We start from the raw sequence: 23,864 nt of genomic DNA on the forward strand, positions 1-23,864 counted from the left end.
GGGATACTGGGCTAGTACTGTGATAGTACTGGGATACTGGGACTGCAGAATGTCCACAACTTTCATTCTGATTACAGAAATGTGACTAACTGACCACAGAATGAATATTTTTGGATCTAAAGACCACAAGCAATGGCCAAGGATTAGTATTGTTACCATTGAAAAATAATTAATTATTTCCATCTCTGTAAGAATGTGTGTATTAGCACAAACACAGTGCATCTGTAATTTGTCCAAGCGTCACTGCGGAAATGTCAGTAAAACAGTGTGAGACTGTAATGTCTTCAACTTTGTCAAAAGCTTGTGACCTTTTCTTTTTGATAAACAATCAAATGGTTTCTTGCACAGAATTTGCTTTTGTCTTATTATTCTATGTACATCATGCCTGCAGTACAAACACTGAGAAAGATTGTTTAAGCAGATGTGTGCTTTAGCAGATTCTCCTCTGAGTCATCTAAGTTTCCATGTGTGAGACGACACCATAGTGTGGCAGCATGACACAAACACTATATCTACAAACACTGATATATCAGTGGGCGTTTCACAAGGAAATCTTCATAGTGGTTTATTTTTATTTTTATTTTATTTATTCTGAAAGAAACAGTGATTGCAAAATGAAATCAGGTTGTAGGTTAATACAAAGCCAATAAATGTATTTTCAGAAAGGTGCTCGATAGGAATACATGTAATATTACATTGTAGCTGGATATAATTACTAAGAATGAGCTTAAAATACATCTTTAGTGGGATGCCGCTAAACATGGACGATATCTGAGTGTACAGCACGAAGACACACAAGCTGCATTAACTCAGAAGACCAGTTCATGATATTCATATACACTACATGCTAACATAGAGACTTAGTATACTATAAACATTTCTTTTTTAAAGGTGAATGTAGGAATATATACATAAGTAGAACTCTGGATACTTCTTGATGAGATCCTTCATCATCTGTCTCTTCAAATCAGAAAGAGGGTCATCAGGTGTAATTCACCTCCCACCTAACAAACATCACTTATCAAAAGAAAGCTAAACAAGTAGGCAGCCAAATCTATATTTAATATTTATCTGCAGAGAAAATTGAATTTTATTTTATTTGAACCCTATCAGCCATATCAAGCTGTATAGAAAAAATCTGTATTTGTCCTTGTTCGAGTGGCCAGTGTATTCTGGCGTCTCAAAAGACCACATATCTTGAGAACGACTCCTTCCAGCTACAGCATTGCTATTTGCTGCATATTTCAGGTCAAAATGGCTGTTTTAAAACCTTTATGACCATGATTTTTTTGTTAAATCTGGAAATTAAGCTATCAAGTATTACGCTTAGATTTGGAAGAAGGATAAAATAATGATGCCATTGGATGAAGCCTTACAGTTACATATTTATTGAGAGTAGATCTACATTTTGATCTATCTACATTCACTGAGAGCAGACTGGAAACAATTTTAACCAAATCAAAATGATATGAAGTGGAGTGACTTAAACAAGAGATCCAGACGTAGAGGCTTGGTCCTGCTGAAATAAGGGTCACATGCGGTGAGTGAGCAGGCCTTCGTTATTTCTTTCTTGCGTCTGCATACACATCTGTACTGCGTGTAGCTGGGTTCAGCATCTGCCAGGGAAGGAAATTCAAAAGTAAATCCCAATCAAATTCTATTGGAAAATTACGAGTCTGAATTTGGCATATATATATATATATATGCCAAATCCAGACTCGTCCCTCAGATTGCCAGATGGAGAAGCGTGAATCTTCAGCTTCAGAACGTGCCTCCACTGCTCTACAGTCCAGTGTTGGCGTGCTTTATCCTGCATCCAATGCTTTGCATTGCACTTGGTGATGTATGGCTTGGATGCAGCTGCTTGACCATGGAAACCCATTCCATGAAGCTCTCTGTGCACTCTGTGCACTGTTCTTGAGCTAATCTGAAGGCCACATGAAGTTTGGATGTCTGTAGATTGACTCTACAGAAAGTTGGCGACCGCTTCGCACTTTGTGCTTCAGCATCCGCTGACTTCGCTCTGTCAGTTTACATGGCCTACCACTTCATGGCTGAGTTGCTGTCATTCCCAAACACTTATAATAAACACCCATTTTCTTATAATACAGCTGGCAGTTGTCTGTGGAATATTTAGGAGAGAGGAAATTTCAGGACTGGATTTGTTGCACAGGTGGCATCCTATCACAGTTCCACACTGGAATTCACTGAGCTCATGAGAGCAACCCATTCTTTCACAAATGTTTGTAAAAACAGTCTGCATGCCTAGGTGTTTAATTTTATACACCTGTGGCCATGGAAGTGATTGGAACACCTGATTCCGATCATTTGGATGGGTGAGCAAATACTTTTGGCAATATAGTGTATATTAAAAATTGTAGCAAAGTTCACAGTTTCTAGAGAACCAGGTTGGCGGTCGGAGGTCAGAGGTCCATCATCAGCCGTGCAACCTCCGTCCTCCATCCTGTTTATATGGAAACTGTGAACTTTGCTACAGTTTTTAAAATCTCTACGTATCTACCCAAATACACTGCAGTTACTTGCTTGGAATCTTCTTCACACACACACGCTCTCACACACACACGCATATGTATATACACCCAGTTTACCTGGTAGTCTGGGTCAGGAGGTGTAGGAGCTCCTGTCTGACGTATATGAGCCGCTTAAAAATATAAGAAACAATTTCAAAGTCAACCAGCTGCTACTAGATGCATGTTTTTGGTTGTTATGGAGATCATGAAGCCAACTACTATGTAAATGCTTTCTATCCATAGAAAATCCAAAGTTGTAAATGTAAGACCTGTTACTGGGTACATTAGCATATTTGTCCTGTGTACATCAAGTATGACCACAGCTAATGCATCATGAAACTGTGAAAAAGATTGCATTGTCTTGAATTGCTATAACTAAGCCATTCGTTTTTATGTGTGTGCACACCTGTATGTCTGTGTATTTATGTCTGGGTGAGAAACACTCTCACCTCTCTGAGGAGCGGCAGGTCCACTCTTCATGCGAGCATACAGGTACACGATGAGGGAGACCCCCAGAGTCAACAACATGTCTCCTATTATGATCCCTGAAGCTAAAGATGTATCCAACTCAACGCAGTTTTCACAAACTGAGCAGCAGAGCGAAAAAGAAATGAATTAATTAACTCTTCAAATATAGATAAAAAGTTTTCATGCATCATTCATAAATTCTTATTACATAGGTAGAATTAAAATCTAGCCTAATAACATAGAAGTGTTTTAATGCATTCAATACTTGAATATTGAGCATTTTTGAGCATTTTACGTGAACTCAGTGCTGTTATATAACATTCTTACAAAAACTGGGGTGAGATGAATATTTTCCAGTGTCTTGGTAATATGGTAAATACAGTCCTGGTAATACAGTAAATGTGCAATAAATATAAATATCTGTGATTTACTCTTACCCTTCACTTTGGTAAAGAAATAATACTCCAGTATTGTGTCCTGTATTTGTTTGCAAGAATACTGTCCATCATTTTCTTCATTGTAGTTCTCTATAGTGTATGTTTGATTTTTTTTATCTTCAGTCTTATCAAGTATTTTCCAGGACGTTGGTTCAAATGGACACTGCAGGGTGACTGTTGTGCCAGAGACATACACGGTTCCTGTGCAGGGATGAAAAACACACATTTGTTATCAGTGTTTCAGAACAACCGAGTTACATGATTAGACACCATGTCTCAAGCACTGACAGGAGTCTTTATTCTCCATGTGACTGACTGCTGGTGGCACAGTTTACATAGTTTTTACATCTGTAGATTACAATAATAGAAAATTAAGGAAAATCTGCATTCAGTTCTATTGGGGCAATGTTGGTGGACATTTCTGTCAATGTACCTGCGTGCACCAATTTTTCCCTAAGATGTTCTTTGTGCCTGAACATAGTGCTATCAATGTTTGAGAGAAGTATTCTCATTAGATACACATGTAAAAGGTGCAGACCTTTTACATGTGTATCTAATGCTGAAATAGCTATTATAAATTCTATGATTCATTATTAACTATTTTCACAAGTTCATTTTACACCACATATTTTAAAAGCTTTGTGATAAGCGAATGACCAATGAAAGTAATTATGAATAAATAAAAATTATTAACTTAAGATAAAAGGTCAAATAAAAACATCTTTACCTTCTACTTCTTCACTACCGATGACAGTGAAGGTGAGGAACATCCAGATCATTCCACACGGCCTCATTTTCTCCTTCTCTTTTCTCCAACTGTGAATTATTCTTCTCTCTAGTATATCTTATGTTCAAAGCAGCTACGTAACAACTACTTTAGTAATATTTCCAATTACCAGGTGTTAGGCAGGTCCTGCTCTGCTCTCTGTCTCTCTCTCTCTCTTTTGCTTCCTGCTACCATTCTAAGGGTTGAAGAAAGCTTCAGGGTTTCAGCTGCACCCTAACCCCAACACTACACTGGGTTAAGATGTCCGCTTCCGTCTTAGACAAAGTGCCTTAAAGCAAATATGTTTAGCACTCGTTAAAATGTGTTAACATGATATTTCTTTTTACACATATTAGGGAAGGTTGATTAAAAAAAAGTATTTTCTACCACAAGTATTTTTTTCTATTTGATAATGTTTCCTTGTTTTACCAAACTTTGGCAGAAACAAATGTCAGTTTTTAAATGGGTTGGCTTTCCGTATAAAATGTAATTCTAGCGCCACCAGGTGGAGATACATACATGCTTTTGAAACGTGGTAGCAATTGTGATGCTACACTCTGGATGTATTTGAGACAGCATGCTATGTTTCTGTTGCTGTCATTTCTGCAAACAACCACTCTGTCCCGGTGTCAGCCATCAGTGCTCCAGGCTTACAATATTTTACTGATACAATCAGAAAGACTGTTGTTTGAGTGACAGTAACAGACTGACTGAAGAGTCTGACAATACATTTTGAAACATACCCTATCACACATTATAACAATACGTTTCAGAGTGTGAGAGTTGGTGGCGAACGTTATTTACAACATTACACATTACACTTCACACTTTACAACATTACATATCACACATTACAACATTATACTTCACACATTACAATATTACATAACACACATTATACATCACACATTACTACATTACACATCATACATTACAACATTACACATCACATCACACATTACTACATCACACATTGTATTACACATTATTACATCACACATTACTACATCACACATTACTACATCACATCACACATTACTACATCACACATTGTATCACACATTATTACATCCCACATTACTACATTACATATTACAACTAGTGGTGGGACGTTAACGTGTTAATTTCGTTTAATTAATTACAGGGAAATTAACGAACAAAATTTTTTTTTACGCATTTTAACGCATTTAACGCATGAGACACTTTTGCACCATGGAATGTTTCTCAGTGCACGAGTTCCAGACACACAGATTATATGGACGCATAATAAAATGAGCATGATGGAGATGACTGAAGAGGCTACGCTGGTTGATGGAAAATTTAAATATAAGAAACTTCCAGATGGAAGTACAAACAAAAATAGTTTTATTTGCACTTTATGCAGGAAGGAGTTCGCTTATCACAGGAGCACTTCCACCCTTCGTTACCACCTCAACGCAAAACATGTTGGGGCTAACACGCAGGTCAGTAACGATAACTTAGCTGCTAAATGTAGCCTATCCCTAGTAGGGATAGTAGCAAACAGTGTCGGGGTTCAAATTAAGAAACAAAATGTCAAAGTCCACGTTAGACAAATTGACCAAGTCACTGGCGAGATCTATTGCTGTGGACTGTAGACCGCTCTCTGTGGCCAAAGATAAATGCTTACAAGAAGCGCTGCAAATTGCATCAGCTGATGCAAGTTACGAACTGCCGTCCAGAAAGACAATATTGAAGAAAATCCAGCAGCTGTATGATGAGGAAAGGGAAGTAAAACAGGTTATTGTGAAGAGCGCCACAAATGTGGCTCTGACTGGGGATCACTGGACCTCTGTTAGCAACAAGATTGATCTTGGTGTGACAGCTCATATTATAGATGATTAATTGAAGATCCAGTCATTTGCTTTGAGCATGCAGAAGATCACTTCTAGGCACTAAGGAGATGCCTGTGCAGAGGACTTTATGGCTGTGGCAGAGGCCTGGGAAATTAAAGAAAAAGTCTACCATCTAAAATGGTATTAAAAAACATCTGATTTATTCAGTTCTTCTTATTCTTCCAATATCCTGAGCAAAGCTCCCAAAATTAAAAAATTTTGGTCAGAATTTCCAGTGTTCTGAAAACTGTTTGCTCTGTTTTCTGCACTCATCTATTGGTCTGTATAGTAGACTGGTAAAAAAATAAACAAGATGTTGAAGTTTATGCTTATGTTCATTGGTTCATTTATCATTCAAACTTAAATTAATATTTCTCATGTTAAATATTGAAATGCGATTAATTAATTCGATTAATTAATTACAAAGTGTCACGGTGAGGGGGCCGGGTCGCCACCAGAGGGCGCGCATCCCGGCCAGCAGCCGATCCCAGCACACACCCCCGCGCACGCAACCACTCCCACAGTCACAATCACCAGTATACTGAACACCTTATTCAGTTTGCTCTTCTTAAGCCCACAGGTCGTCTGGTCCAGTGCTGCACATTGCCGCTACATGAGCGTCTCTGGTCTCTGCGTTTCCGTCACTGCGTTCCCTACCTGCGTGCACGCTACGAGCTTTACTTTGCATCACTTGCAGTGTATGCGTTACGAGCCTTACTAGTGTGCGCTACGAGCTTTACCTTGCATCACTTATAGTGTGTGCGCTAAGAGCTTTACTGGTGTGTGCTACGAGCTTTACCTTGCATCACTTGCAGTGTGTGCGCTAAGAGCTTTACTGGTTTGGTTGCCATGGACAATAAACATCCTTCTGTTCAACCCCCGTCTCCAGCTGCCTCTGTCCCGACGCCTCCGGCGTCACACAAAGCACAGGTAGAAATAGTCAATAGCCTATATAAAATTAATCAATAACCAACGTCAATGTCTGTGTGTGTGTGTGTTACATGGCAGATATGTATTTATATAAATATGTATCTATATAAATGTATATAAAATGTATATAAAATGTATTTATATAAATATGTATCTATATAAAAATTCCCCGACATTAGTTTCTTCAAAAGCTGATTACAATGGGGGATGACAAAATATTATTTTGTGCCGGTTATTTTAGTGGCTGTGTTAATAAATGTAGACATAGCACATCTAGTTGCAGGCTACACTACAACAGTTAATATCTGAATGGTCATATCGCTCTTGAAGAGCATGTATTTAATTATTGTCTCGCCCATAAAACATGATGAGTGGATGATTCCTAAAAAAGAATCTTCAGAAGTATATTAGCCACTGTTTTATTTGTACCAAAGTCAGCACCAAAGGAATTCTTGTTATCTGAACTGCACAGGTTAAACATAATCAAAAACATAATCTAAGGCTTCCTTGGAAAAAAAACAGTTTTAATATATATAGGGGAGACCGGGGATGGTTGTAACACTTTTTGCTTCAGCACCTGTAACTCACTGAATTTTTGAGCTAGACTTCTCAAACTTTTATACAAAGTACGCCCATTTGTTTACTACAAATGTCACCAATTCAAACTTCAATTGAAATATCACAGCCGTCGTGAGTTGATGTCAAATACAAGGTGTTCCCTTGTTACAACCTACCCCAGGTTGTAACACATGCTGGGGTAAGTTGTAACAATTAGACAAAAGAAGCAAAAACAGAGGCCATACCATGCAAAATGCTTCAAAAATATTTTTTTTAAATAAAATAACAATCCAGAACAATGTATCTCTCTCTGTGACTGACCATAACTCATATTCACTTTCTGTTTTACTCAGACGTGTGTGTGTGTATGTGTAAATTAGTGTACTAGAACAAACTTATTTAACAATATGTATGCTTAATGAACACTAATACAATGTACCTGTGTAAAGAACATGTAGGTCAAATAATAACCAACGTCAATGTCTGTGTGTGTGTGTGTGTGTGTGTGTGTGTTACATGGCAGATACCATGTGCCTTTGCAACTGATCTGACTGATTTGCCCTTATTTGTGACCTCATCAGATGCTTCTTTTAAAAACATTTGCAGGCACACCTCTGTCAGTCTTTCTTTAAAATTATAAAAAATCAATAAAGTTTTCTTAGTTGTATGTAAGGTGATGGCTGTAACACATTTTAAAGCTGTGTTACAACCATCCCCACCCCTGTCAGCCAGTGTTTAACTAGCTGTATTAGCAAGGTGATTTGAAATTAACAGGGGAAAAATGCATCACAATTTACCTGAGAAACTACAGTTTAATGTAATATAATTCATATGGTTTTATCTGCAATAGTATAAGTACTAAACAAAATATAGTCTTGATTCAGAAATTTACTTTCTCACCTCAAAATCAGTTTTTTCCCGATTGCATATGCCTGTTTACAGCCTTGATATTCACCATGTAGGATCAGGGAGGAATTGGCTAAATACTGAAATTATCATATGACTCCTAACTTATCCGTGATCGGTGGAACTGATGGTGTTACAACTCTCCCCATGTTACAACCATCCCCGGTCTCCCCTATCTTGTTTATTTATGTTTCTGGGAGAATGGTGGCAAACTACTGTTCCAATGACCAAAAACCAAAGCTGACGGTGGTTCAAAGGCACAAATAGCTCCACCTGACGACACCCTTGTGGGAGGGCGCCTGGACTTTCACCGTTAAAAACCTCGCCGTGTTATTCCAGTGCGATCAGAACTCCTTTTGGGACTGAATAATTCCTCTCAAACAATCAGACGCGTTGGAAAATCCTGTGTGCAAGGCCTGGCCAAACAGTCCATCACCTGATGTGTGTTGAACGGGCTCTTCTCTTGGTCCTGCTTGGACTCACCGCTACAGGTAAGTGGAAGCAAACGTTTGAAGTTAATGCATTTTTAAGAAGGTCAGTATAACATTTTACAAGAAGTAGGCCTACTAAACACTTCGTCTGCGTCTCAAAAGTTCCAAGAAAAATTCACGTCTTACTGTTATTAAAACTCGTCTGGTACGTTACGTTTATTCAACCATTTCTATGATTTTTGCGAGATAAAAATGCTTTCAAACGATATGTACTGCTTAAGCTAAACTGTTAGATGTCATGTAGACGTTTGCTAGTTATAATGTAATTTTACATGGCTGAAAATGTATTTCCTTTAAAGTACGTTTCTAATCTGTTGGTAGCGTGTGTGATTAAACATGTACCAGAACTGCCGGGAAGAGTCACACCAAGGGGCTCAGATTCAGGGTTCCCGGGTTCTGTGTTTCGCTTACACACATGTCCTCGTTTCCTCCCGTTGACTACGTTCACCCTTCTGAGGTCCACAACTGGTCGTGGGGTCTTGGGCATTTCCTCCACACGTAGTTGTCAACCCTGACGGTCGGACCGTACAAAATACGTTTACCCCCAAAAGTTTTACAAGGACACGGACGGTTAGGCTGGCGTACGGGACATGTATTCTCACAGGGCTTCGCATTGGTCAGATTTGAACTTTTGTCGTCCCTTTTCTGTTTAATTAACTAGGTGATGTTCTCAGACTGGGCACTGGAGCGTGTAGATAATGTCCCTAAAACTGTGTAACCACACACTGTAGTACACTCGCCTGAGGGGTTTTAACCTCGGTTTCTGAAAGTAGCGGGTTTGTCGTTTAACTATAGAACTATAGCTATAACTCTAACTATTATTCACTATCTGTGAATAACCTTAAGCTTTTTTAACAACTAATATGATAACCAGATGAATATATAACAGCAAATATACATAACCGTCAATAAATGGCGATTTCACACTGGACGCGACTCACTGCAATAATGCTCGTGTATAGACTTTTCTTTCGAAAAGTTCAAATAATGAATAGTAAAAAAAAAAAGAAAGGCGATATATCATGCTATTCCGGTTTCCCCTTTCTTTAAATGTTATATAATTTATACTGCTCATAATCAGACTCCAAAGATACACAGCCTGAAGTTCACGCCAGATCTCTCTCCCTGCAAAACTAACTTAGCTGCCTGAAACGCCTCGTTGGAATTTCAGTCATTTTATTTATTACACGATGGTGCACAGTCTCGTAACAGTTTGTATCTCGCCTATCGTCAAGCTTGTAATGTCCTCCTACAACACGAAGCAATAACTGGTGGACTGAAAGAGTTTGTTCATTTCGAGAAGTGTTCTGAGTTGTAAGGGGAAATCTCTTTTATAAATGGAGAAATGAAGTGAGAAATGAGTCAAGGGTTGAAATTATTTCTACCAATGACCCCGCCTATGTTCCAGTTAATTTACCTTTACACAGGACTGCTTTTGGAGAAGCCATGTACCAAAAATCTTACTCCTGAAGTATTGAGTAGTTGTTAAACTTTGGTGGGTAACGATGCTGTCTAGTGGATCTCAGGGTGATGTTGCATGTAATTAAAACAATAATTTCATAAATGTAAGGTTATTAGACCTTAAAGGTCTAAGGACTTAGCTGTAATTGTAATTTTTTATTGAAAAAATAAGAGGTACCACTTCAAGTGTGGTAAAATATATGCTCATAGAACCTCTTGGCTTTTCAAATAATACAGGAGGTCTGTTCTCAGGACTTTTCCTGAAAGAGTTTTCAGGAAGCTGCTATTCGATTGCCTCCTACAATGTCCCGAAGAATTAAAATATGTTAATGTTCTGAATGGATGGTGCTGAACATATTCAATCTACAGAAAGAGGATTTTGTTTAAGGGTCCTGTGTTTTTTTCACTTGATGAGTTGGAAGGACAGTGTGTGGGTGTTCTTGTTTGTTGTTTCCACTGGAAAAAATATCAGGTAGAAAGAGTCAGTTTAATGTGTGTAAACCTATCTGCTTGCTTTTGAACCTTTAATTGTGAGCTTTTTCAGGGTTCAACTGCAAAGCAGGCCAGAGTGCTAGAATACTTTGGGTAGGATAAGGGTTTGGGTTGTCCAGTAAATCAGTTTTACTGGTTTTTCTCCTGTTGGGAGTTTTTGATTTTGCACATAGTTGAGCATTGAAGCTGGAGCAGTTGCTTCAGGCACCGGTAATAAAAATGCCTCCCGATCCACTGTATACCTTTGTGTGTGTGTGTGTGTGTGTGTGTGTGTGTGTGTGCACATACATGTATGTGTTTGTAGTCATTTTTTGTGCCTGTAAGGCATAACCCGCTCCTCCCCGCACGTGTGAGCATGCCTCAGCAGTGACTCCTTGCACACACTCCTCATGAACCGGAGAGTTTGAGTGTTATTAGGTATGTAAGCAGGCACAAACTTGTTTCTGTATCTGCACTGAAGCAAGTAGTGTGTGTTGCTATGTGTGTGCTTATGTAGCTGTGTGTACGTGTGTTTGTGTTTGCATCCATATGAATGGACCTGTTTGTGATGTGTGTCGTTGTGCTATGTTTTGGGCCGACCTTTAGACCTTTATGAATGTGTGTATGTGTGTGTTGTTTGTAGCATGTGTATGTGTGTGTTGTTCGAAAGTAACTTTCATGCAAGAGAACAATAACAGCATTAGGTCTGCCGTTGTGTTCACAAAGCGCTCCGCACTCAGACACTATTTTAGGCCCCCAGAGGGAAGGACCACCCCTCATTCCTTTCTCTTCATCACTTCTTGGTCTGGCTGTCTCTCTGACTCTATCTGCCCCCCCTCAAAGATGATTCATAGAAAAAAAACCTTCAGTTACAGTAGCAGTTTAAAGTTGAATATACCTCATCTATACCAAATTTATTCAAATGACTTACATAAACTGAACAGCTATAGAAATTGACTGTATTAAATATACACAAAAATGATATGCATGCATAACTAAATGGCATTATAATACTACACTGTAGTAATTAAGCCTGTGTTCCTCTTTCTTATAAATAAACAAATTGAAGCCCATCACAGCCTTGGTTGCCGTGGATCGTCTGGTCACAGCTGCTCAATTTCTTCTACTTAATGTAACCAGAGACAAAACACGGTAGAACATGTTGCCTTCTTATATAATATGACCAATCAATACAAATCTATATTTAATTTATTCTAATTAAAAAATCTTCCCTTGCCAAGTGTTTGCTCATTTTAACACAGCCTGGGGCATGCCTGCTTGTGATGGGTGATTCAAACAAAACTCTCTCTTACACTCAGTACATCTTATCCAGTGCCACAGTTCCATGTAAGTGTGTTTATGTGCCAACCACAGCATTTGAGGGTGCGGTAGTTTTGATTGTGTGTGTGTGTATGTGTGTGTATATGTGTGTGTGTGTGTATATGTGTGTGTGTGTGTTCTCTTGTGCTTATGTTGGCCTGATCTCAGCATTCTTTCATCTGAAGTATTTAGAGATATGAAAGTTATTAACATTCATGTTGGTGTTTTATCAGGATTTATTAGAGATTTGAGTCATTAGTAGCTCAGCCCCCAGACGTGCTTGCTAAGGCCCAAAAACAGGGAGGATGATCTCTATGAAACTTCTACTCTATACCAGTGAAGTTCCTTCATCATCAGTCACCTGTGTAGTGTGTTTGGGGTGTATACACACATAACATCATTTTAAGAGCTCTACCAGTATTATTATTGCTCTAACAGAACTTTCTTCTTTTCTATCCCTTTTTGTTGCACTAACAGGGAAAAGTATAAAAATTTTGAAAAGTTGGCAAGGTTTTCAAAGGAATCTCACACTCTGCTTCTCTCTCTCTCTCACACTCATCTCTCTTTCTCTCACACTCTGCTCATCTCTCTTTCTCTCCCACTCTGCTCCTCTCTTTCTCTTTATCTGTGATCTCTCTTTCTGTCTGTTTCTGTTTCTGTCTCCTTTTGTGTAAACCTGAGCTTGTGTCAAACTCTCCCCGCCACACAGAACAAAGCCTCTATCATCTGAATGTGTCTGTGTGCCTGTGTATCCACAGACTGAGACTGCCTTATTTTAAAAACGATTTTGCAGATGTCAGTGATGATGATGACATCCTGGATAGGCCTGTTTGTGGAGGTAAACATGGGCTGTGCTATAGACACCAGGGACATGTAGGACATGTCCCAGAGATACTTCCACCTGTCTGCACAGAACCAGCAGGCTATGGTGGTTGGATGGGCAAAAGCCTCCTGTTACATTATTATGGCAATTTTTGCAGAATTGTGAAAGAATAGCATGAATATCACACATAGGTCAGGTGTGTAGATCTGCACTGTATTGGAGACCAACAGCAGTATAGCTTCAAAATGTACCGTACCTGCTGCAGACAAAATAAACAAAACAAAGGCCAAACAAAACAAAAACCAAGGCTCGACACACTCATCAAGGTCATCCTGCTAGTCATAATATATTGTAGGTGTTTGTGTATTTCTGTATAAGGCTATGAAGAATACGGGGTTACAGTGGAGATTAAAGGAAGCAAAGTACTCTCTGATAAGACAGAACAGGTTCCTGTTATAATTTTACACGCACATGCACACTCACACACATGCGTCCACACAGGAAATTTCTAGCATAGAAACGATTTTATATAAACTTGGACAAAAAGAAAGAAATAGAACAGAAGAACAATATGAGCTTTAAAGAACAAAATAAACAGTAATGCAAACCCAAATAAGCCTTTACATTTTAATACACTATCTATTATTATAAATGTAAATGTACCATATTTGTCAATTGTGATTTTTCACCGCAATCAAAATTTGTCCTCTGCTTTTACCCATCTGTGCAGTTAGAACACACACACACACGCACACACACACACACTAGTGATTACTAGGGGGCTGTGGATCACACATGCCCAGAGCGGTGGGCAGCCTTAGCTCGGCGCCCAGGGAGCAGTTGGGGTTAGGTGCCTTGCTCAAGGGTACCTCAGGCATGGCCTCAGGCATGGGAATCGAACCCACGACCCTCCGGTCACAAGACCAGTTCCCTACGACCAGACAATGACTGCCCCATATATCTTATATTATATGGATTCATATTTATTATACCCTATCCATTATTATACCTTATATTATATGGATTTACATTTATTATACCCTTATAGATATCTTTCATTTTCTCATTCCTTCTACCCTATTATAGCCTTGGGAGATTCATCATTTGGTGTGGTGTGTTTAAGAAAATTTAAATATGTTCTGTCGGTTTCTCTTGGTTGTGTGGCCTTCAAAGCTTTGAAAAGGCAAGTGTGAATGAGTTGGCTCAGTGATGACTGTAGTCACTGTCACTGTGATTAAGGCTCACTGCTGTACTGATTACCGCAAAGGTAGCCTGAAGCCCAGTGTGCAGAGAACCTGTTAAGGCACATGTTGAATATAATCACTCTCCTAATAATTTTATAAATGATAAAAAGGCACATTTTAAGGACAGTCAGGTCAGATGCTACAGCAATGAAAGCAGCAGAGAGATCACATCTGTGTAGGATGGTGTTTTCCAACTTGGGATACGCCGGATCCACAGAATGTCGTTGTCCCAGCTCAAATCCCCCAGATGATCACTGTTCTTGTTTGGTTCATATGAACTGGGAACTGAGATAGAGTGGGAATGTGGAAAGTTCATGGTTCCTGAAGGTGGGATTGGCAGGAACAGCTGCACAACATGGAGGGATCAGACAGATTGTAGGAAGCATCTACTGTACATGGGTCACCATGAAATGATCTGTGCTCCAGGGCCATCACTTAAGGCTGCAACGGAAAAATCATCATAGTTCCATATGCACATACTCAACACGTACAATTTCATGTGATCTGTTACTAAACTGGATTTGACACTATTCTGGTTTTATATTAGTGCTGGACAGAGTGTTAGATTATGATTCTACTGTAAAGATAACAAAGCGTGTACCCTGCAGGTTCTAGGACAGGAGTAACAGCAGGTGTTGACTTACACAGATCAAAATTATAATGTATCCATGCGAAACACAACTGAGGTCTTATTCTTCTAGGAATTTCAGTGAAGGCATGGTAACTATTTGAGATAGTTATCTCCACCATTGTGGAATAATTTCCTAAATTTTCTTGAGTCAAATTAAAATGGTGAGTCAGTAATCCGAAGTGCAACAAAAAGCAAGCTGCAGGTCTTGCAGCACAGTTACTCCTCCTGTGCAGCACAGTTACTCCTCTTGTGCAGCACAGTTACTCCTACTGTGTAGCTCAGTTACTCCTCCTATGCAGCATAGTTACTTCTCCTGTGCAACTCCTTTTAATTACAACCTCCTTAAATCCAGCACAGTAGGATCCCGGTACTACATAAATTGTTCTATAGATATTAATGTGTCAAGCTTTTCAAGCATTTGTTTCTTCATTGATTTCTTTTTTCAATAAAGGTCGTTTGTTTGTCTATATATTTCTTGTCTTTGTACCTGTTGACTGCTGGGCATTTTATCCTTAATTTGGATCATGTCACGGGTTTTTGGTTTGCGCACTTTCCTCATTAAACCATCCTCTTTCCTTGAGACTTGGCGTGATTGCTTCCGTTTTATTTCGCAATCCCTGCCTGTCACACTGATGAACTGCACCTTGATAAAACTGTGGGATTGAGAGTAAGAGTGAAGATACATCAGCTAAAGTCTTGTATGTGTCACAGCTATAATAATGAAAAGGTCTTTTTCATATACCTGCAGACATGATATATTACAACTATGCTATTAAATATTATACATTATACACATTATACATTATATATTATATGTTCTGTTAAACATCATATACATATGGTTATCTTATTCCGTGTTCAATGTATTCTTTGCCTACAACTGTAACTCTTCCTCTTTGAAAGGCCCTCTTATCTGTCTCTGTCTCTCTAGGCTGGCTGAGTGTGGCTGCAATGCGGGTGTATACGTCGGGTCGTATGGAGGCCGTCAATGGCACAGACGTTCGTCTAAAATGTACCTTCCAAAGTTCACATCCAGTCCAGCACACGGCCCTCACCATCTCCTGGACCTTTAGGCCTCTGGGTCCAGGCCCTGAGGAGTCTGTAGGTCATAGATCACCATGCACATAGGACACAGTGTGTTTGTGCACACAGGCCCCCTGGTGCGGTGTGGTGTGTCTGAGTGTGCACATGTGTATGTGTGTGTGTGTATGTGTGTGTCTGTCTGTGAATATGGGTGTGGATCTTTATATGTGGGTGTGTTTGTATACCCGCAGTCTGTGTTATGCAGTTGGATCTGCTCCCAAAGAAGAAATCTGATGAATGTGTAGGATGTGTATGTGGGTAGATGATGAAACTGGAATGAGACGCGGTAACATCAACACGTAGATTAAATATTTACTTTATTTACTTTTTTTTTGCAAAAACAGTTCCATGTAGGACCAATCTAAAAGATGTAGGAAACCTAAGAAAGAAGAAAGTCTTGATCTATTTAAATTCTTTCTTGTTATAAGTACATTATTGTCTTACTAGTAAAACGGAAAACAAAAGACTGTGGTGCCAAGAGAGAGTGCTCAAATGATCCTGATATTATTCACTGGCTTATGAAGAAAAATTGTACATGTTTCAATATGGAATCTACAAATGTTGAGGTAGCTGAGATCAGCCTCTCTAACAAACAAATCCATAAGACCCCAAAATGATGTTTACATGTATGTTATGCATTCCTCAAGGTGTTCTATTACCAGCAGAAGCCCTTCCCCCCAACCGAGGGCCGCTTCCGGAAGAAGGTGTCCTGGGCAGGGGACATTTCATCACGAGACGCCTCCATTATGGTGCATAGCGTGTTGTTCAGCTACAACGGCACCTTTAGTTGTCAAGTGAAGAACCCGCCTGATGTCCATGGAAATGTGGGAGAGGTCAACCTGCGAGTCGTCACCACAGGTGGTTGCTTAGCAACTTTAATAGTAATTAAGCTCTGTTTGTCTAGTTTCATATGTAATATATATGACACTCTTAACAATAATATCAATAAGAATAATCTCTATATCATATAAATAGTAAATATCTAAAATATATATAAATATATAAAATTTGCCACTTTTAAAAAATGGTTGTTTTCTATCATATTTAAAAGACACTGATAGCTTTAATTCTGAGAAACCTGCCACTCATTAGTAGTTTCTTAGCAAACATAAAGCAAAGTGGCGTGACTATTCAACCACCCCCCCCCCCCCCCCCCCCCCCCCAAATATTAGGACAAAAGCAGGAAACTGACAAGTATAGTCATTTTGCAGATGTTGCCAACAGAAGACATTTGTAGATTTCTAAAGACATTGTGCCACAACTGTAAACAGGGGCAAACATGAATTTTCTGAAAATGTAAAAATCTGTGCTGTTTGGTGAGAATAACTGTTCTCTTCCTGCTCTCCTCTCTTTCCTCTTTCAGCCTCTTTCTCTGAGATTGTAATTCTCACTGTGGCCATAGGGGGAGCAGTCCTGCTGATAATCATCGTCCTCATCATTGTTATGTGTGTACGCTGGTGTCGTAAGACAGAGCAAACAGAGTGGGAGAGAACAACACTCCGACGAGAGCGCAAGGACCTTGTGGTGTGGTGAGAGAGAGAGAGAGAGAGAGAGAGAGAGAGAGAGAGAGAGAGAGAGAGAGAGAGAGAGAGAGAGAGAGAGAGAGAGAGAGAGAGAGAAGTAGGGCAGAGGAAGGAAAGAGTGAAAGAGAGAGAGAGAGTGAAATGATGCAGGGAGGGAGAGACATTTGTGCTGAGTTCTGCATTTGCGTGTTTGCTCTCTCTGGTGCCCCCTCTGGCTTGGATGAATTGTATTATAGTGCTTGCAACATAGGCTATTCCTGTAAGTGTGAATGTCCAGGGCCAGTCCAGATAAGTGAGGTATTTTGAGATTCCCAGTGAGATTTCCCAGATAATCTAGACGTCAGACGGGTTCAGCAGGACAACTTTTGCTCTGAGGAGTTTCTGGCTACTGTGTCTACCCAGCTAACAATTATGTTTAATTCATTATGTTACTGCTTATGGGAAGATGTAAAAAAATTACAGGTTGAATGTTTCAGGAATGTTTCATGATCGATTTAAGTACATTCACAAACATCTTTTCATGGTTATAGTACTCCAGTTGTTTTGGGGACATTCAGTGACCATTTTTAAAAGAAAAAACAAAGCTATGCACCAAAAACAGAACCTGTCAAAAACCCAAAATAAAAAAAACATTCAAATAACAATGCAAAAAGAATCTTTAACTATAACAATCTGGGAACATTTCATTTTTTTTTTCTTTTTACCAAGGACACATTGGAATAATATTTCACTAGCTTTATGTTCACAACACTTATTCATTTTGTGTGGACATTCATTTAATGTTATGTGAGGTTCTGGGAATGTACTCTGATATCTGGAGAACTGAGAGGGCCTCCTTCAGGAAGTTCCTGGAGCACTCTCAGCACACACACCTGAATCTGTTTTCTTTCTAATTAGGCCAACCTTGTTCTTCTGGGTACACAATATAGGACACATACACCAAGTGTGTCCCATAAAGACAGCTCTAAAGTTCAGAAAATTACTCATTCATGATGCCTTTTTTCATTTTTCATGTGAAATGGGTCATGTTTATATTAAGTTAAAGTTAGTTTAAGCTTAAGATTTATTCTCGCCATATGCCTAAAAATGCACACCCCTCCCATACACTCTGTTTTTGTGCTCTCCCACTTTCTTTGAGTTAGAGCTGACTAACAACCTTGCGAGGAAATATATTAAGCAAAAGCAAATGTACAAATGTGCAGAATTTAGGATGATTCCACGCTGACATTAGTGTGATTCCACATTGACATTAGGGTGATTCCACACTGACATTAGTGTGATTTCACACTGACATTAGTATGATTCCACACTGACATTAGTGTGATTCCACATTGACATTAGGGTGATTTCACACTGACATTAGTGTGATTCCACATTGACATTAGTGTGATTCCACATTGACATTAGGGTGATTCCACACTGACATTATTGTGATTCCACACTGACATTAGTGTGATTCCACATTGACATTAGTGTGATTCCACACTAACATTAGTGTGATTCAACATTGACATTAGGGTGTATGTGTAGCTGAGCTTTCAAAAAGAACCAATGATTGTAATATTTGTACAAATGGAAAAATATACTAAAGTGATTGTCTTGCAGTTACATATATTACACACACCTAAACACAGTCTCATATGAAAAACGACATATGATCTCAGTGACACCAGAATTACATATAGTAGAATAAGGAGTTAGTTCTAAACATATTAACCCATGCATTACATGAGGTTATACTGACATTGGGCATCATAAATGTTAATACTGGGTGTGAATCTAAACCATGTCCAGACTGTTCTCTGCTAGGGTTACTCAGCCAATTTGAGAAGTTTGACTGAAAGCCTCAAGACACTAAAACCACAAACACCTTTGTTTGACCAGTTTTTATGTTCATTTTTTTCTCTTTATTGTTAGAAAGTTGGGAGTTGATTTTTATGAATACAGAACAAAACACTTGATTATTGTGCCATATCAAATCAAATATATAACTTTTTGTGATCTTCTGAATACACTAAAAACTATAGTTGTTAGTTTTCAAATATAGGAATGTTAAATTAGAAATCATATTTTATTAGATGTTTTATAGTTCTGAAACATGTGGCTTTTCATTCAAGTCAAACTCACTCAGAAATAGCCGCAGGGTGACTGCTGGTTTTGCTGGGTACCAACGTGTTCTTGATATTGTTTTTGTAAACTAAAATGGACACATGGCTTCTTATTCATCCACTCTGTTCTGTTTAAAAGTGAATTATTATATTGCTAATCTAATCAAATACATTTCTCATCAAAGAACAAGCACTTTGGACAATCTTTTATTGACTGACATTCTTTATTAATAGCTGTCCTGGTATATGAATGACATCACTGCAAACAAATGACAGCACTGGTGGGACCAGCAGCAGGTTAGCTGACACCAAAGTGTGACCGGTAGCACACCACTGCTCTACTGGGAGAGACTGGCAGAACCACACTGTTCTACTGGGAGAGACTGGCAGAACCACGCTGTTCTACTGGGAGAGACTGGCAGAACCACGCTGTTCTACTGGGAGAGACTGGGAGAACCACGCTGTTCTACTGGGAGAGACTAAGAGAACCTCACTGCTCTACTGGGAGAGACTAGCAGAACCACGCTGTTCTGCTGGGAGAGACTGGGAGAACCTCGCTGCTCTACTGGGAGAGACTAGCAGAACCACGCTGTTCTGCTGGGAGAGACTGGGAGAACCTCACTGCTCTACTGGGAGAGACTAGCAGAACCACGCTGTTCTGCTGGGAGAGACTGGCAGAACCACGCTGCTCAGCTGGGAGAACCACACTGCTTTGCTGGGAGAGACTGGGAGAACCTCACCGCTCTACTAGGAGAGACTGGGTGAACTATGATGCTCTACTGGGAGAGACTAGCAGAACCACGCTGTTCTGCTGGGAGAGACTATGAGAACCTCACTGCTCTACTGGAAGAGACTGGCAGAACCACGCTGCTCAGCTGGGAGAACCACACTGCTTTGCTGGGAGAGACTGGGAGAACCTCACCGCTCTACTAGGAGAGACTGGGTGAACCATGATGCTCTACTGGGAGAGACTGATATAACCACAGTGCTCTTCTGGGAGAGACTGGAATAACCGCACTGCTCTGCTAAGAGAACCACGTTGCTTTGCTGGGAGAGACTGGGAGAACCACACTGCTCTGCTGGGAGATACTGGGAGAACCTCACTGCCCTACTGGGAGAGACTGGGAGAACCATGATGCTCTACTGGGAGAGATTGGGAGAACCTCACTGCTCTACTGGGAGAGACTGTGAGAACATGATGCTCTTCTGGGAGAGACTGGGAGAACCATGATGCTCTACTGGGAGAGACTGGGAGAAGGTTGGCTCTCTGACATAGAGGTTGTTACTCTTCCTGTCAATGTTAACTAGCAGATAGGAATGACACTGCCTTTGATCATTCATGTTATCACACAAACACACACATGTTCACCCACACATTCATACACGCACTGCTGGTATACAATGACATCACTGCAAACAAATGACAGCACTGGTGGGACCAGCAGCAGGTTAGCTGACACCAAAGTGTGACCGGTAGCACACCACTGCTCTACTGGGAGAGACTGGCAGAACCACACTGTTCTACTGGGAGAGACTGGCAGAACCACACTGTTCTGCTGGGAGAGACTGGGAGAACCTCACTGCTCTACTGGGAGAGATTGGCAGAACCACACTGTTCTGCTGGGAGAGACTGGGAGAACCTCGCTGCTCTACTGGGAGAGACTGGCAGAACCACGTTGTTCTGCTCGGAGAGACTGGGAGAACCACGCTGCTCTGCTAGAACCACGTTGCTTTGCTGGAAGAGACTGGGAGAACCACACTGCTCTGCTGGGAAAGACTGGGAGAACCTCACTGCTCTGCTGGGAGAGACTGGGAGAACCACACTGCCCCGTTGAGAGAGACTGGGAGAAGGTTGGCTCTTTGACGTAGAGGTTGCTGCTCTTCCTGTCTCTGCTAACTAGCTGATAGGAATGACACTGCCTTTGATCATTCATGTTATCACACAAACACACACATGTTCACCCACACATTCACACACGCACTGTTGTCACTTAAACAGATTATGTGTATTTAAAATATCTGTGTGAAAGTTCCCCTCCCCCACCACACATGTCCCCCATGTACATCCAGAAAATATATGCATCTTTGGGTTATGTTACTGACCATTTGATAAATGTATGTAAAATCATGATTATGAGTTTGAGATATTCATTTGCCCTGATTATAGCCCCTTCACTGAACCAGCAGTGATGCTGCTTCAACACTTATTTCAAACTCATTTTATAGTCAAGGGAATTAGCCGATTTATTAGCGGCTTTACGATGGCAATACTGCCCCCATGGGTTGGATTTGGGTACTGCAGTATGAAAGCGCTTCTCATTTTACTTTTTTTTAAATTATTAAACCTTTATTTTACCAGGCAAGACATTAAGAACAAGTTCTTATTTACAATGGCGGCCTGGCAAGTAGCAGAGCCGCTTGATAAAAATAAAAATACTTGCGTAGAAAGTACTTTCTACTTGCGTAGAAACCAAAGTGTCATGTGATTTTGACTGGGAATATAAGGTTCTCACCTGTAACAACTAATATAAGAATATTAATGGAAAAGCTAGGATTACATTTAATATGTAACTTCAGCCCAGTTCATGAACTTTATGGATGTACCACATGAAAGAGAACAATAGTTATTACATATGTATGAGAAAAAAAAAAAAACTTCTATCTGTATTTTTTTTAACCAACAGATTTAGGGAATTAAATTATATTGTAAAACGGTAAAATGAAAAACTGACTTCAAGGAGCCAGAAGGAGCTGGATCTTGGCAGGCCAGTAGGTGTTGAGGAGTAGGGCAGGGCTTTCCTGGCAGAAAAAGCTGAAAGTAGGACAGCTGATTCTGGGACAGCTGTATTTTTATTCACCTGCTCACTATCCAGCTGGCATGCTGACCCCAGAACAGCCCTCTCAAGTAGACACTTTAGAGAAGAGCTGGGTTTGTGTGCACATTGACTTTAGTCAGCATGATTTAACTGGAAGCAGGTTATATACATATATATATAGGCTGTGCTGGCTTATGAAAGCCTTGTGCATCCCGTCAAGTTCCTGCATAGTTCTCTGAAATGAGCAGCTCTTCAGAACTATGGTGGTAACACCTGAGAAAGTAAAGTAACGTACTAGATTGTTCGAAGACGGAGGGCAGACATAATCGCTGAGAGAGCGGAGTTTTGTTTAACATAACGGGTGATCTCCGCGATTGTGGGACAGGGACTAAGCACCAATACGTAAAGTCTTGACCGACGGGGCATGATGACACATACACACAATAATCTATCAGGATAGAAGGATGGGGATTAACAGGAGGTGTCTAATACACTAAAACAATCAACGACAGACTAACGTACACTAACGCAGGTTAAGATGGGTACAAACAAAGCTGAAACCACGCGGGAGGACGACAAATATAGAACACGACTCAAACGAAACTAATCACAGTAGCAGTTAATACAAAACTGTCTGAAGACAGGAACAAGACACAGGCGAAACTCATGACGAAAATGAGGGGCTGAACAGAGGTGTGGAAAGAATAAAAAATATAATGCAAGGAATGGGAAAACACGGAAGAGAAGAAACACTGAGGGTGGGATTGACGGAGGGGGCGGGGCGATACGTTACATGTAGATAATACCTGAGGTCCCCATGGCCAACAGCATACTGTTATATTTACCATGTCTTTAAGCCTCTTATTTACAGTAGATTATTTTACAGTGTTTTGTATAACTTATTAATAAAATTTCTTATTTATTTTTTCTCTGTTTCCTGTTTTATTGCTTTTTATTATTATCTTCTTTAATTATTTTATCTTTTAATCATTTTATCTTTTATCTTTATATTTTAATCATTTTAATTTCTATTTGATTTCCTTTAAAATTTAGTTTTTAATTTTTATGTATTATATTTTGTGCGCAACAGCTTCCCAAGGTGATAGACCTCGGGTCGTAATAAGCTTCTTCTTTTCTTGTGTAAAGCACTTTGAATTGCCAGTGTGTATGAAAGGTGCTATATAAATAAACTTGCCTTGCCTTGCCTAAACAATGTGTGATATTGTTTGTTGGTTTGAGAGTATATTTTTTAGTGCCAAACAGGTATAATGTAAATTCCATAGTCAGAGTCATGATCACAATCATCATTACAGCTACAGTCATAGATGTCATAGATGGTCACAGACTGAGTGATGCATATGAGTACATGGGTCAAAGTTTAATATAGTTTGCACACTATATATTATTTATCTTTCTATCACACACACACACACACACACACACA

At 39.7% G+C, this 23,864-nt stretch overlaps 2 protein-coding genes across 2 annotated transcripts; one reads left to right on the top strand and one right to left on the bottom strand.

Annotated features, from left to right (window-relative positions):
• Positions 1 to 558: 558 nt before the first annotated feature.
• LOC143478214 (T-cell surface glycoprotein CD3 epsilon chain-like) lies at positions 559 to 4,439 on the bottom strand. Its single transcript, XM_076977172.1, has 5 exons — positions 4,164 to 4,439; positions 3,437 to 3,637; positions 2,981 to 3,118; positions 2,610 to 2,662; positions 559 to 1,616 (listed from the first exon to the last, which is right to left on the bottom strand). Exons 1-5 carry the CDS (start codon positions 4,228 to 4,230, stop codon positions 1,560 to 1,562), a joined length of 516 nt encoding a protein of 171 aa, XP_076833287.1. The 5' UTR covers positions 4,231 to 4,439; the 3' UTR covers positions 559 to 1,559.
• Positions 4,440 to 8,756: 4,317 nt separating this feature from the next.
• On the top strand, positions 8,757 to 21,735 carry LOC143477333 (myelin protein zero-like protein 2). Its single transcript, XM_076975916.1, has 4 exons — positions 8,757 to 8,940; positions 15,822 to 15,991; positions 16,621 to 16,831; positions 17,337 to 21,735. The coding sequence occupies exons 1-4, from the start codon at positions 8,889 to 8,891 to the stop codon at positions 17,504 to 17,506; spliced, it is 603 nt and encodes a 200-aa protein (XP_076832031.1). The 5' UTR covers positions 8,757 to 8,888; the 3' UTR covers positions 17,507 to 21,735.
• Positions 21,736 to 23,864: the final 2,129 nt, after the last annotated feature.

Source organism: Brachyhypopomus gauderio, chromosome 16 (genome assembly GCF_052324685.1).
Source record: "Brachyhypopomus gauderio isolate BG-103 chromosome 16, BGAUD_0.2, whole genome shotgun sequence".
Taxonomy (NCBI): domain Eukaryota; kingdom Metazoa; phylum Chordata; class Actinopteri; order Gymnotiformes; family Hypopomidae; genus Brachyhypopomus; species Brachyhypopomus gauderio.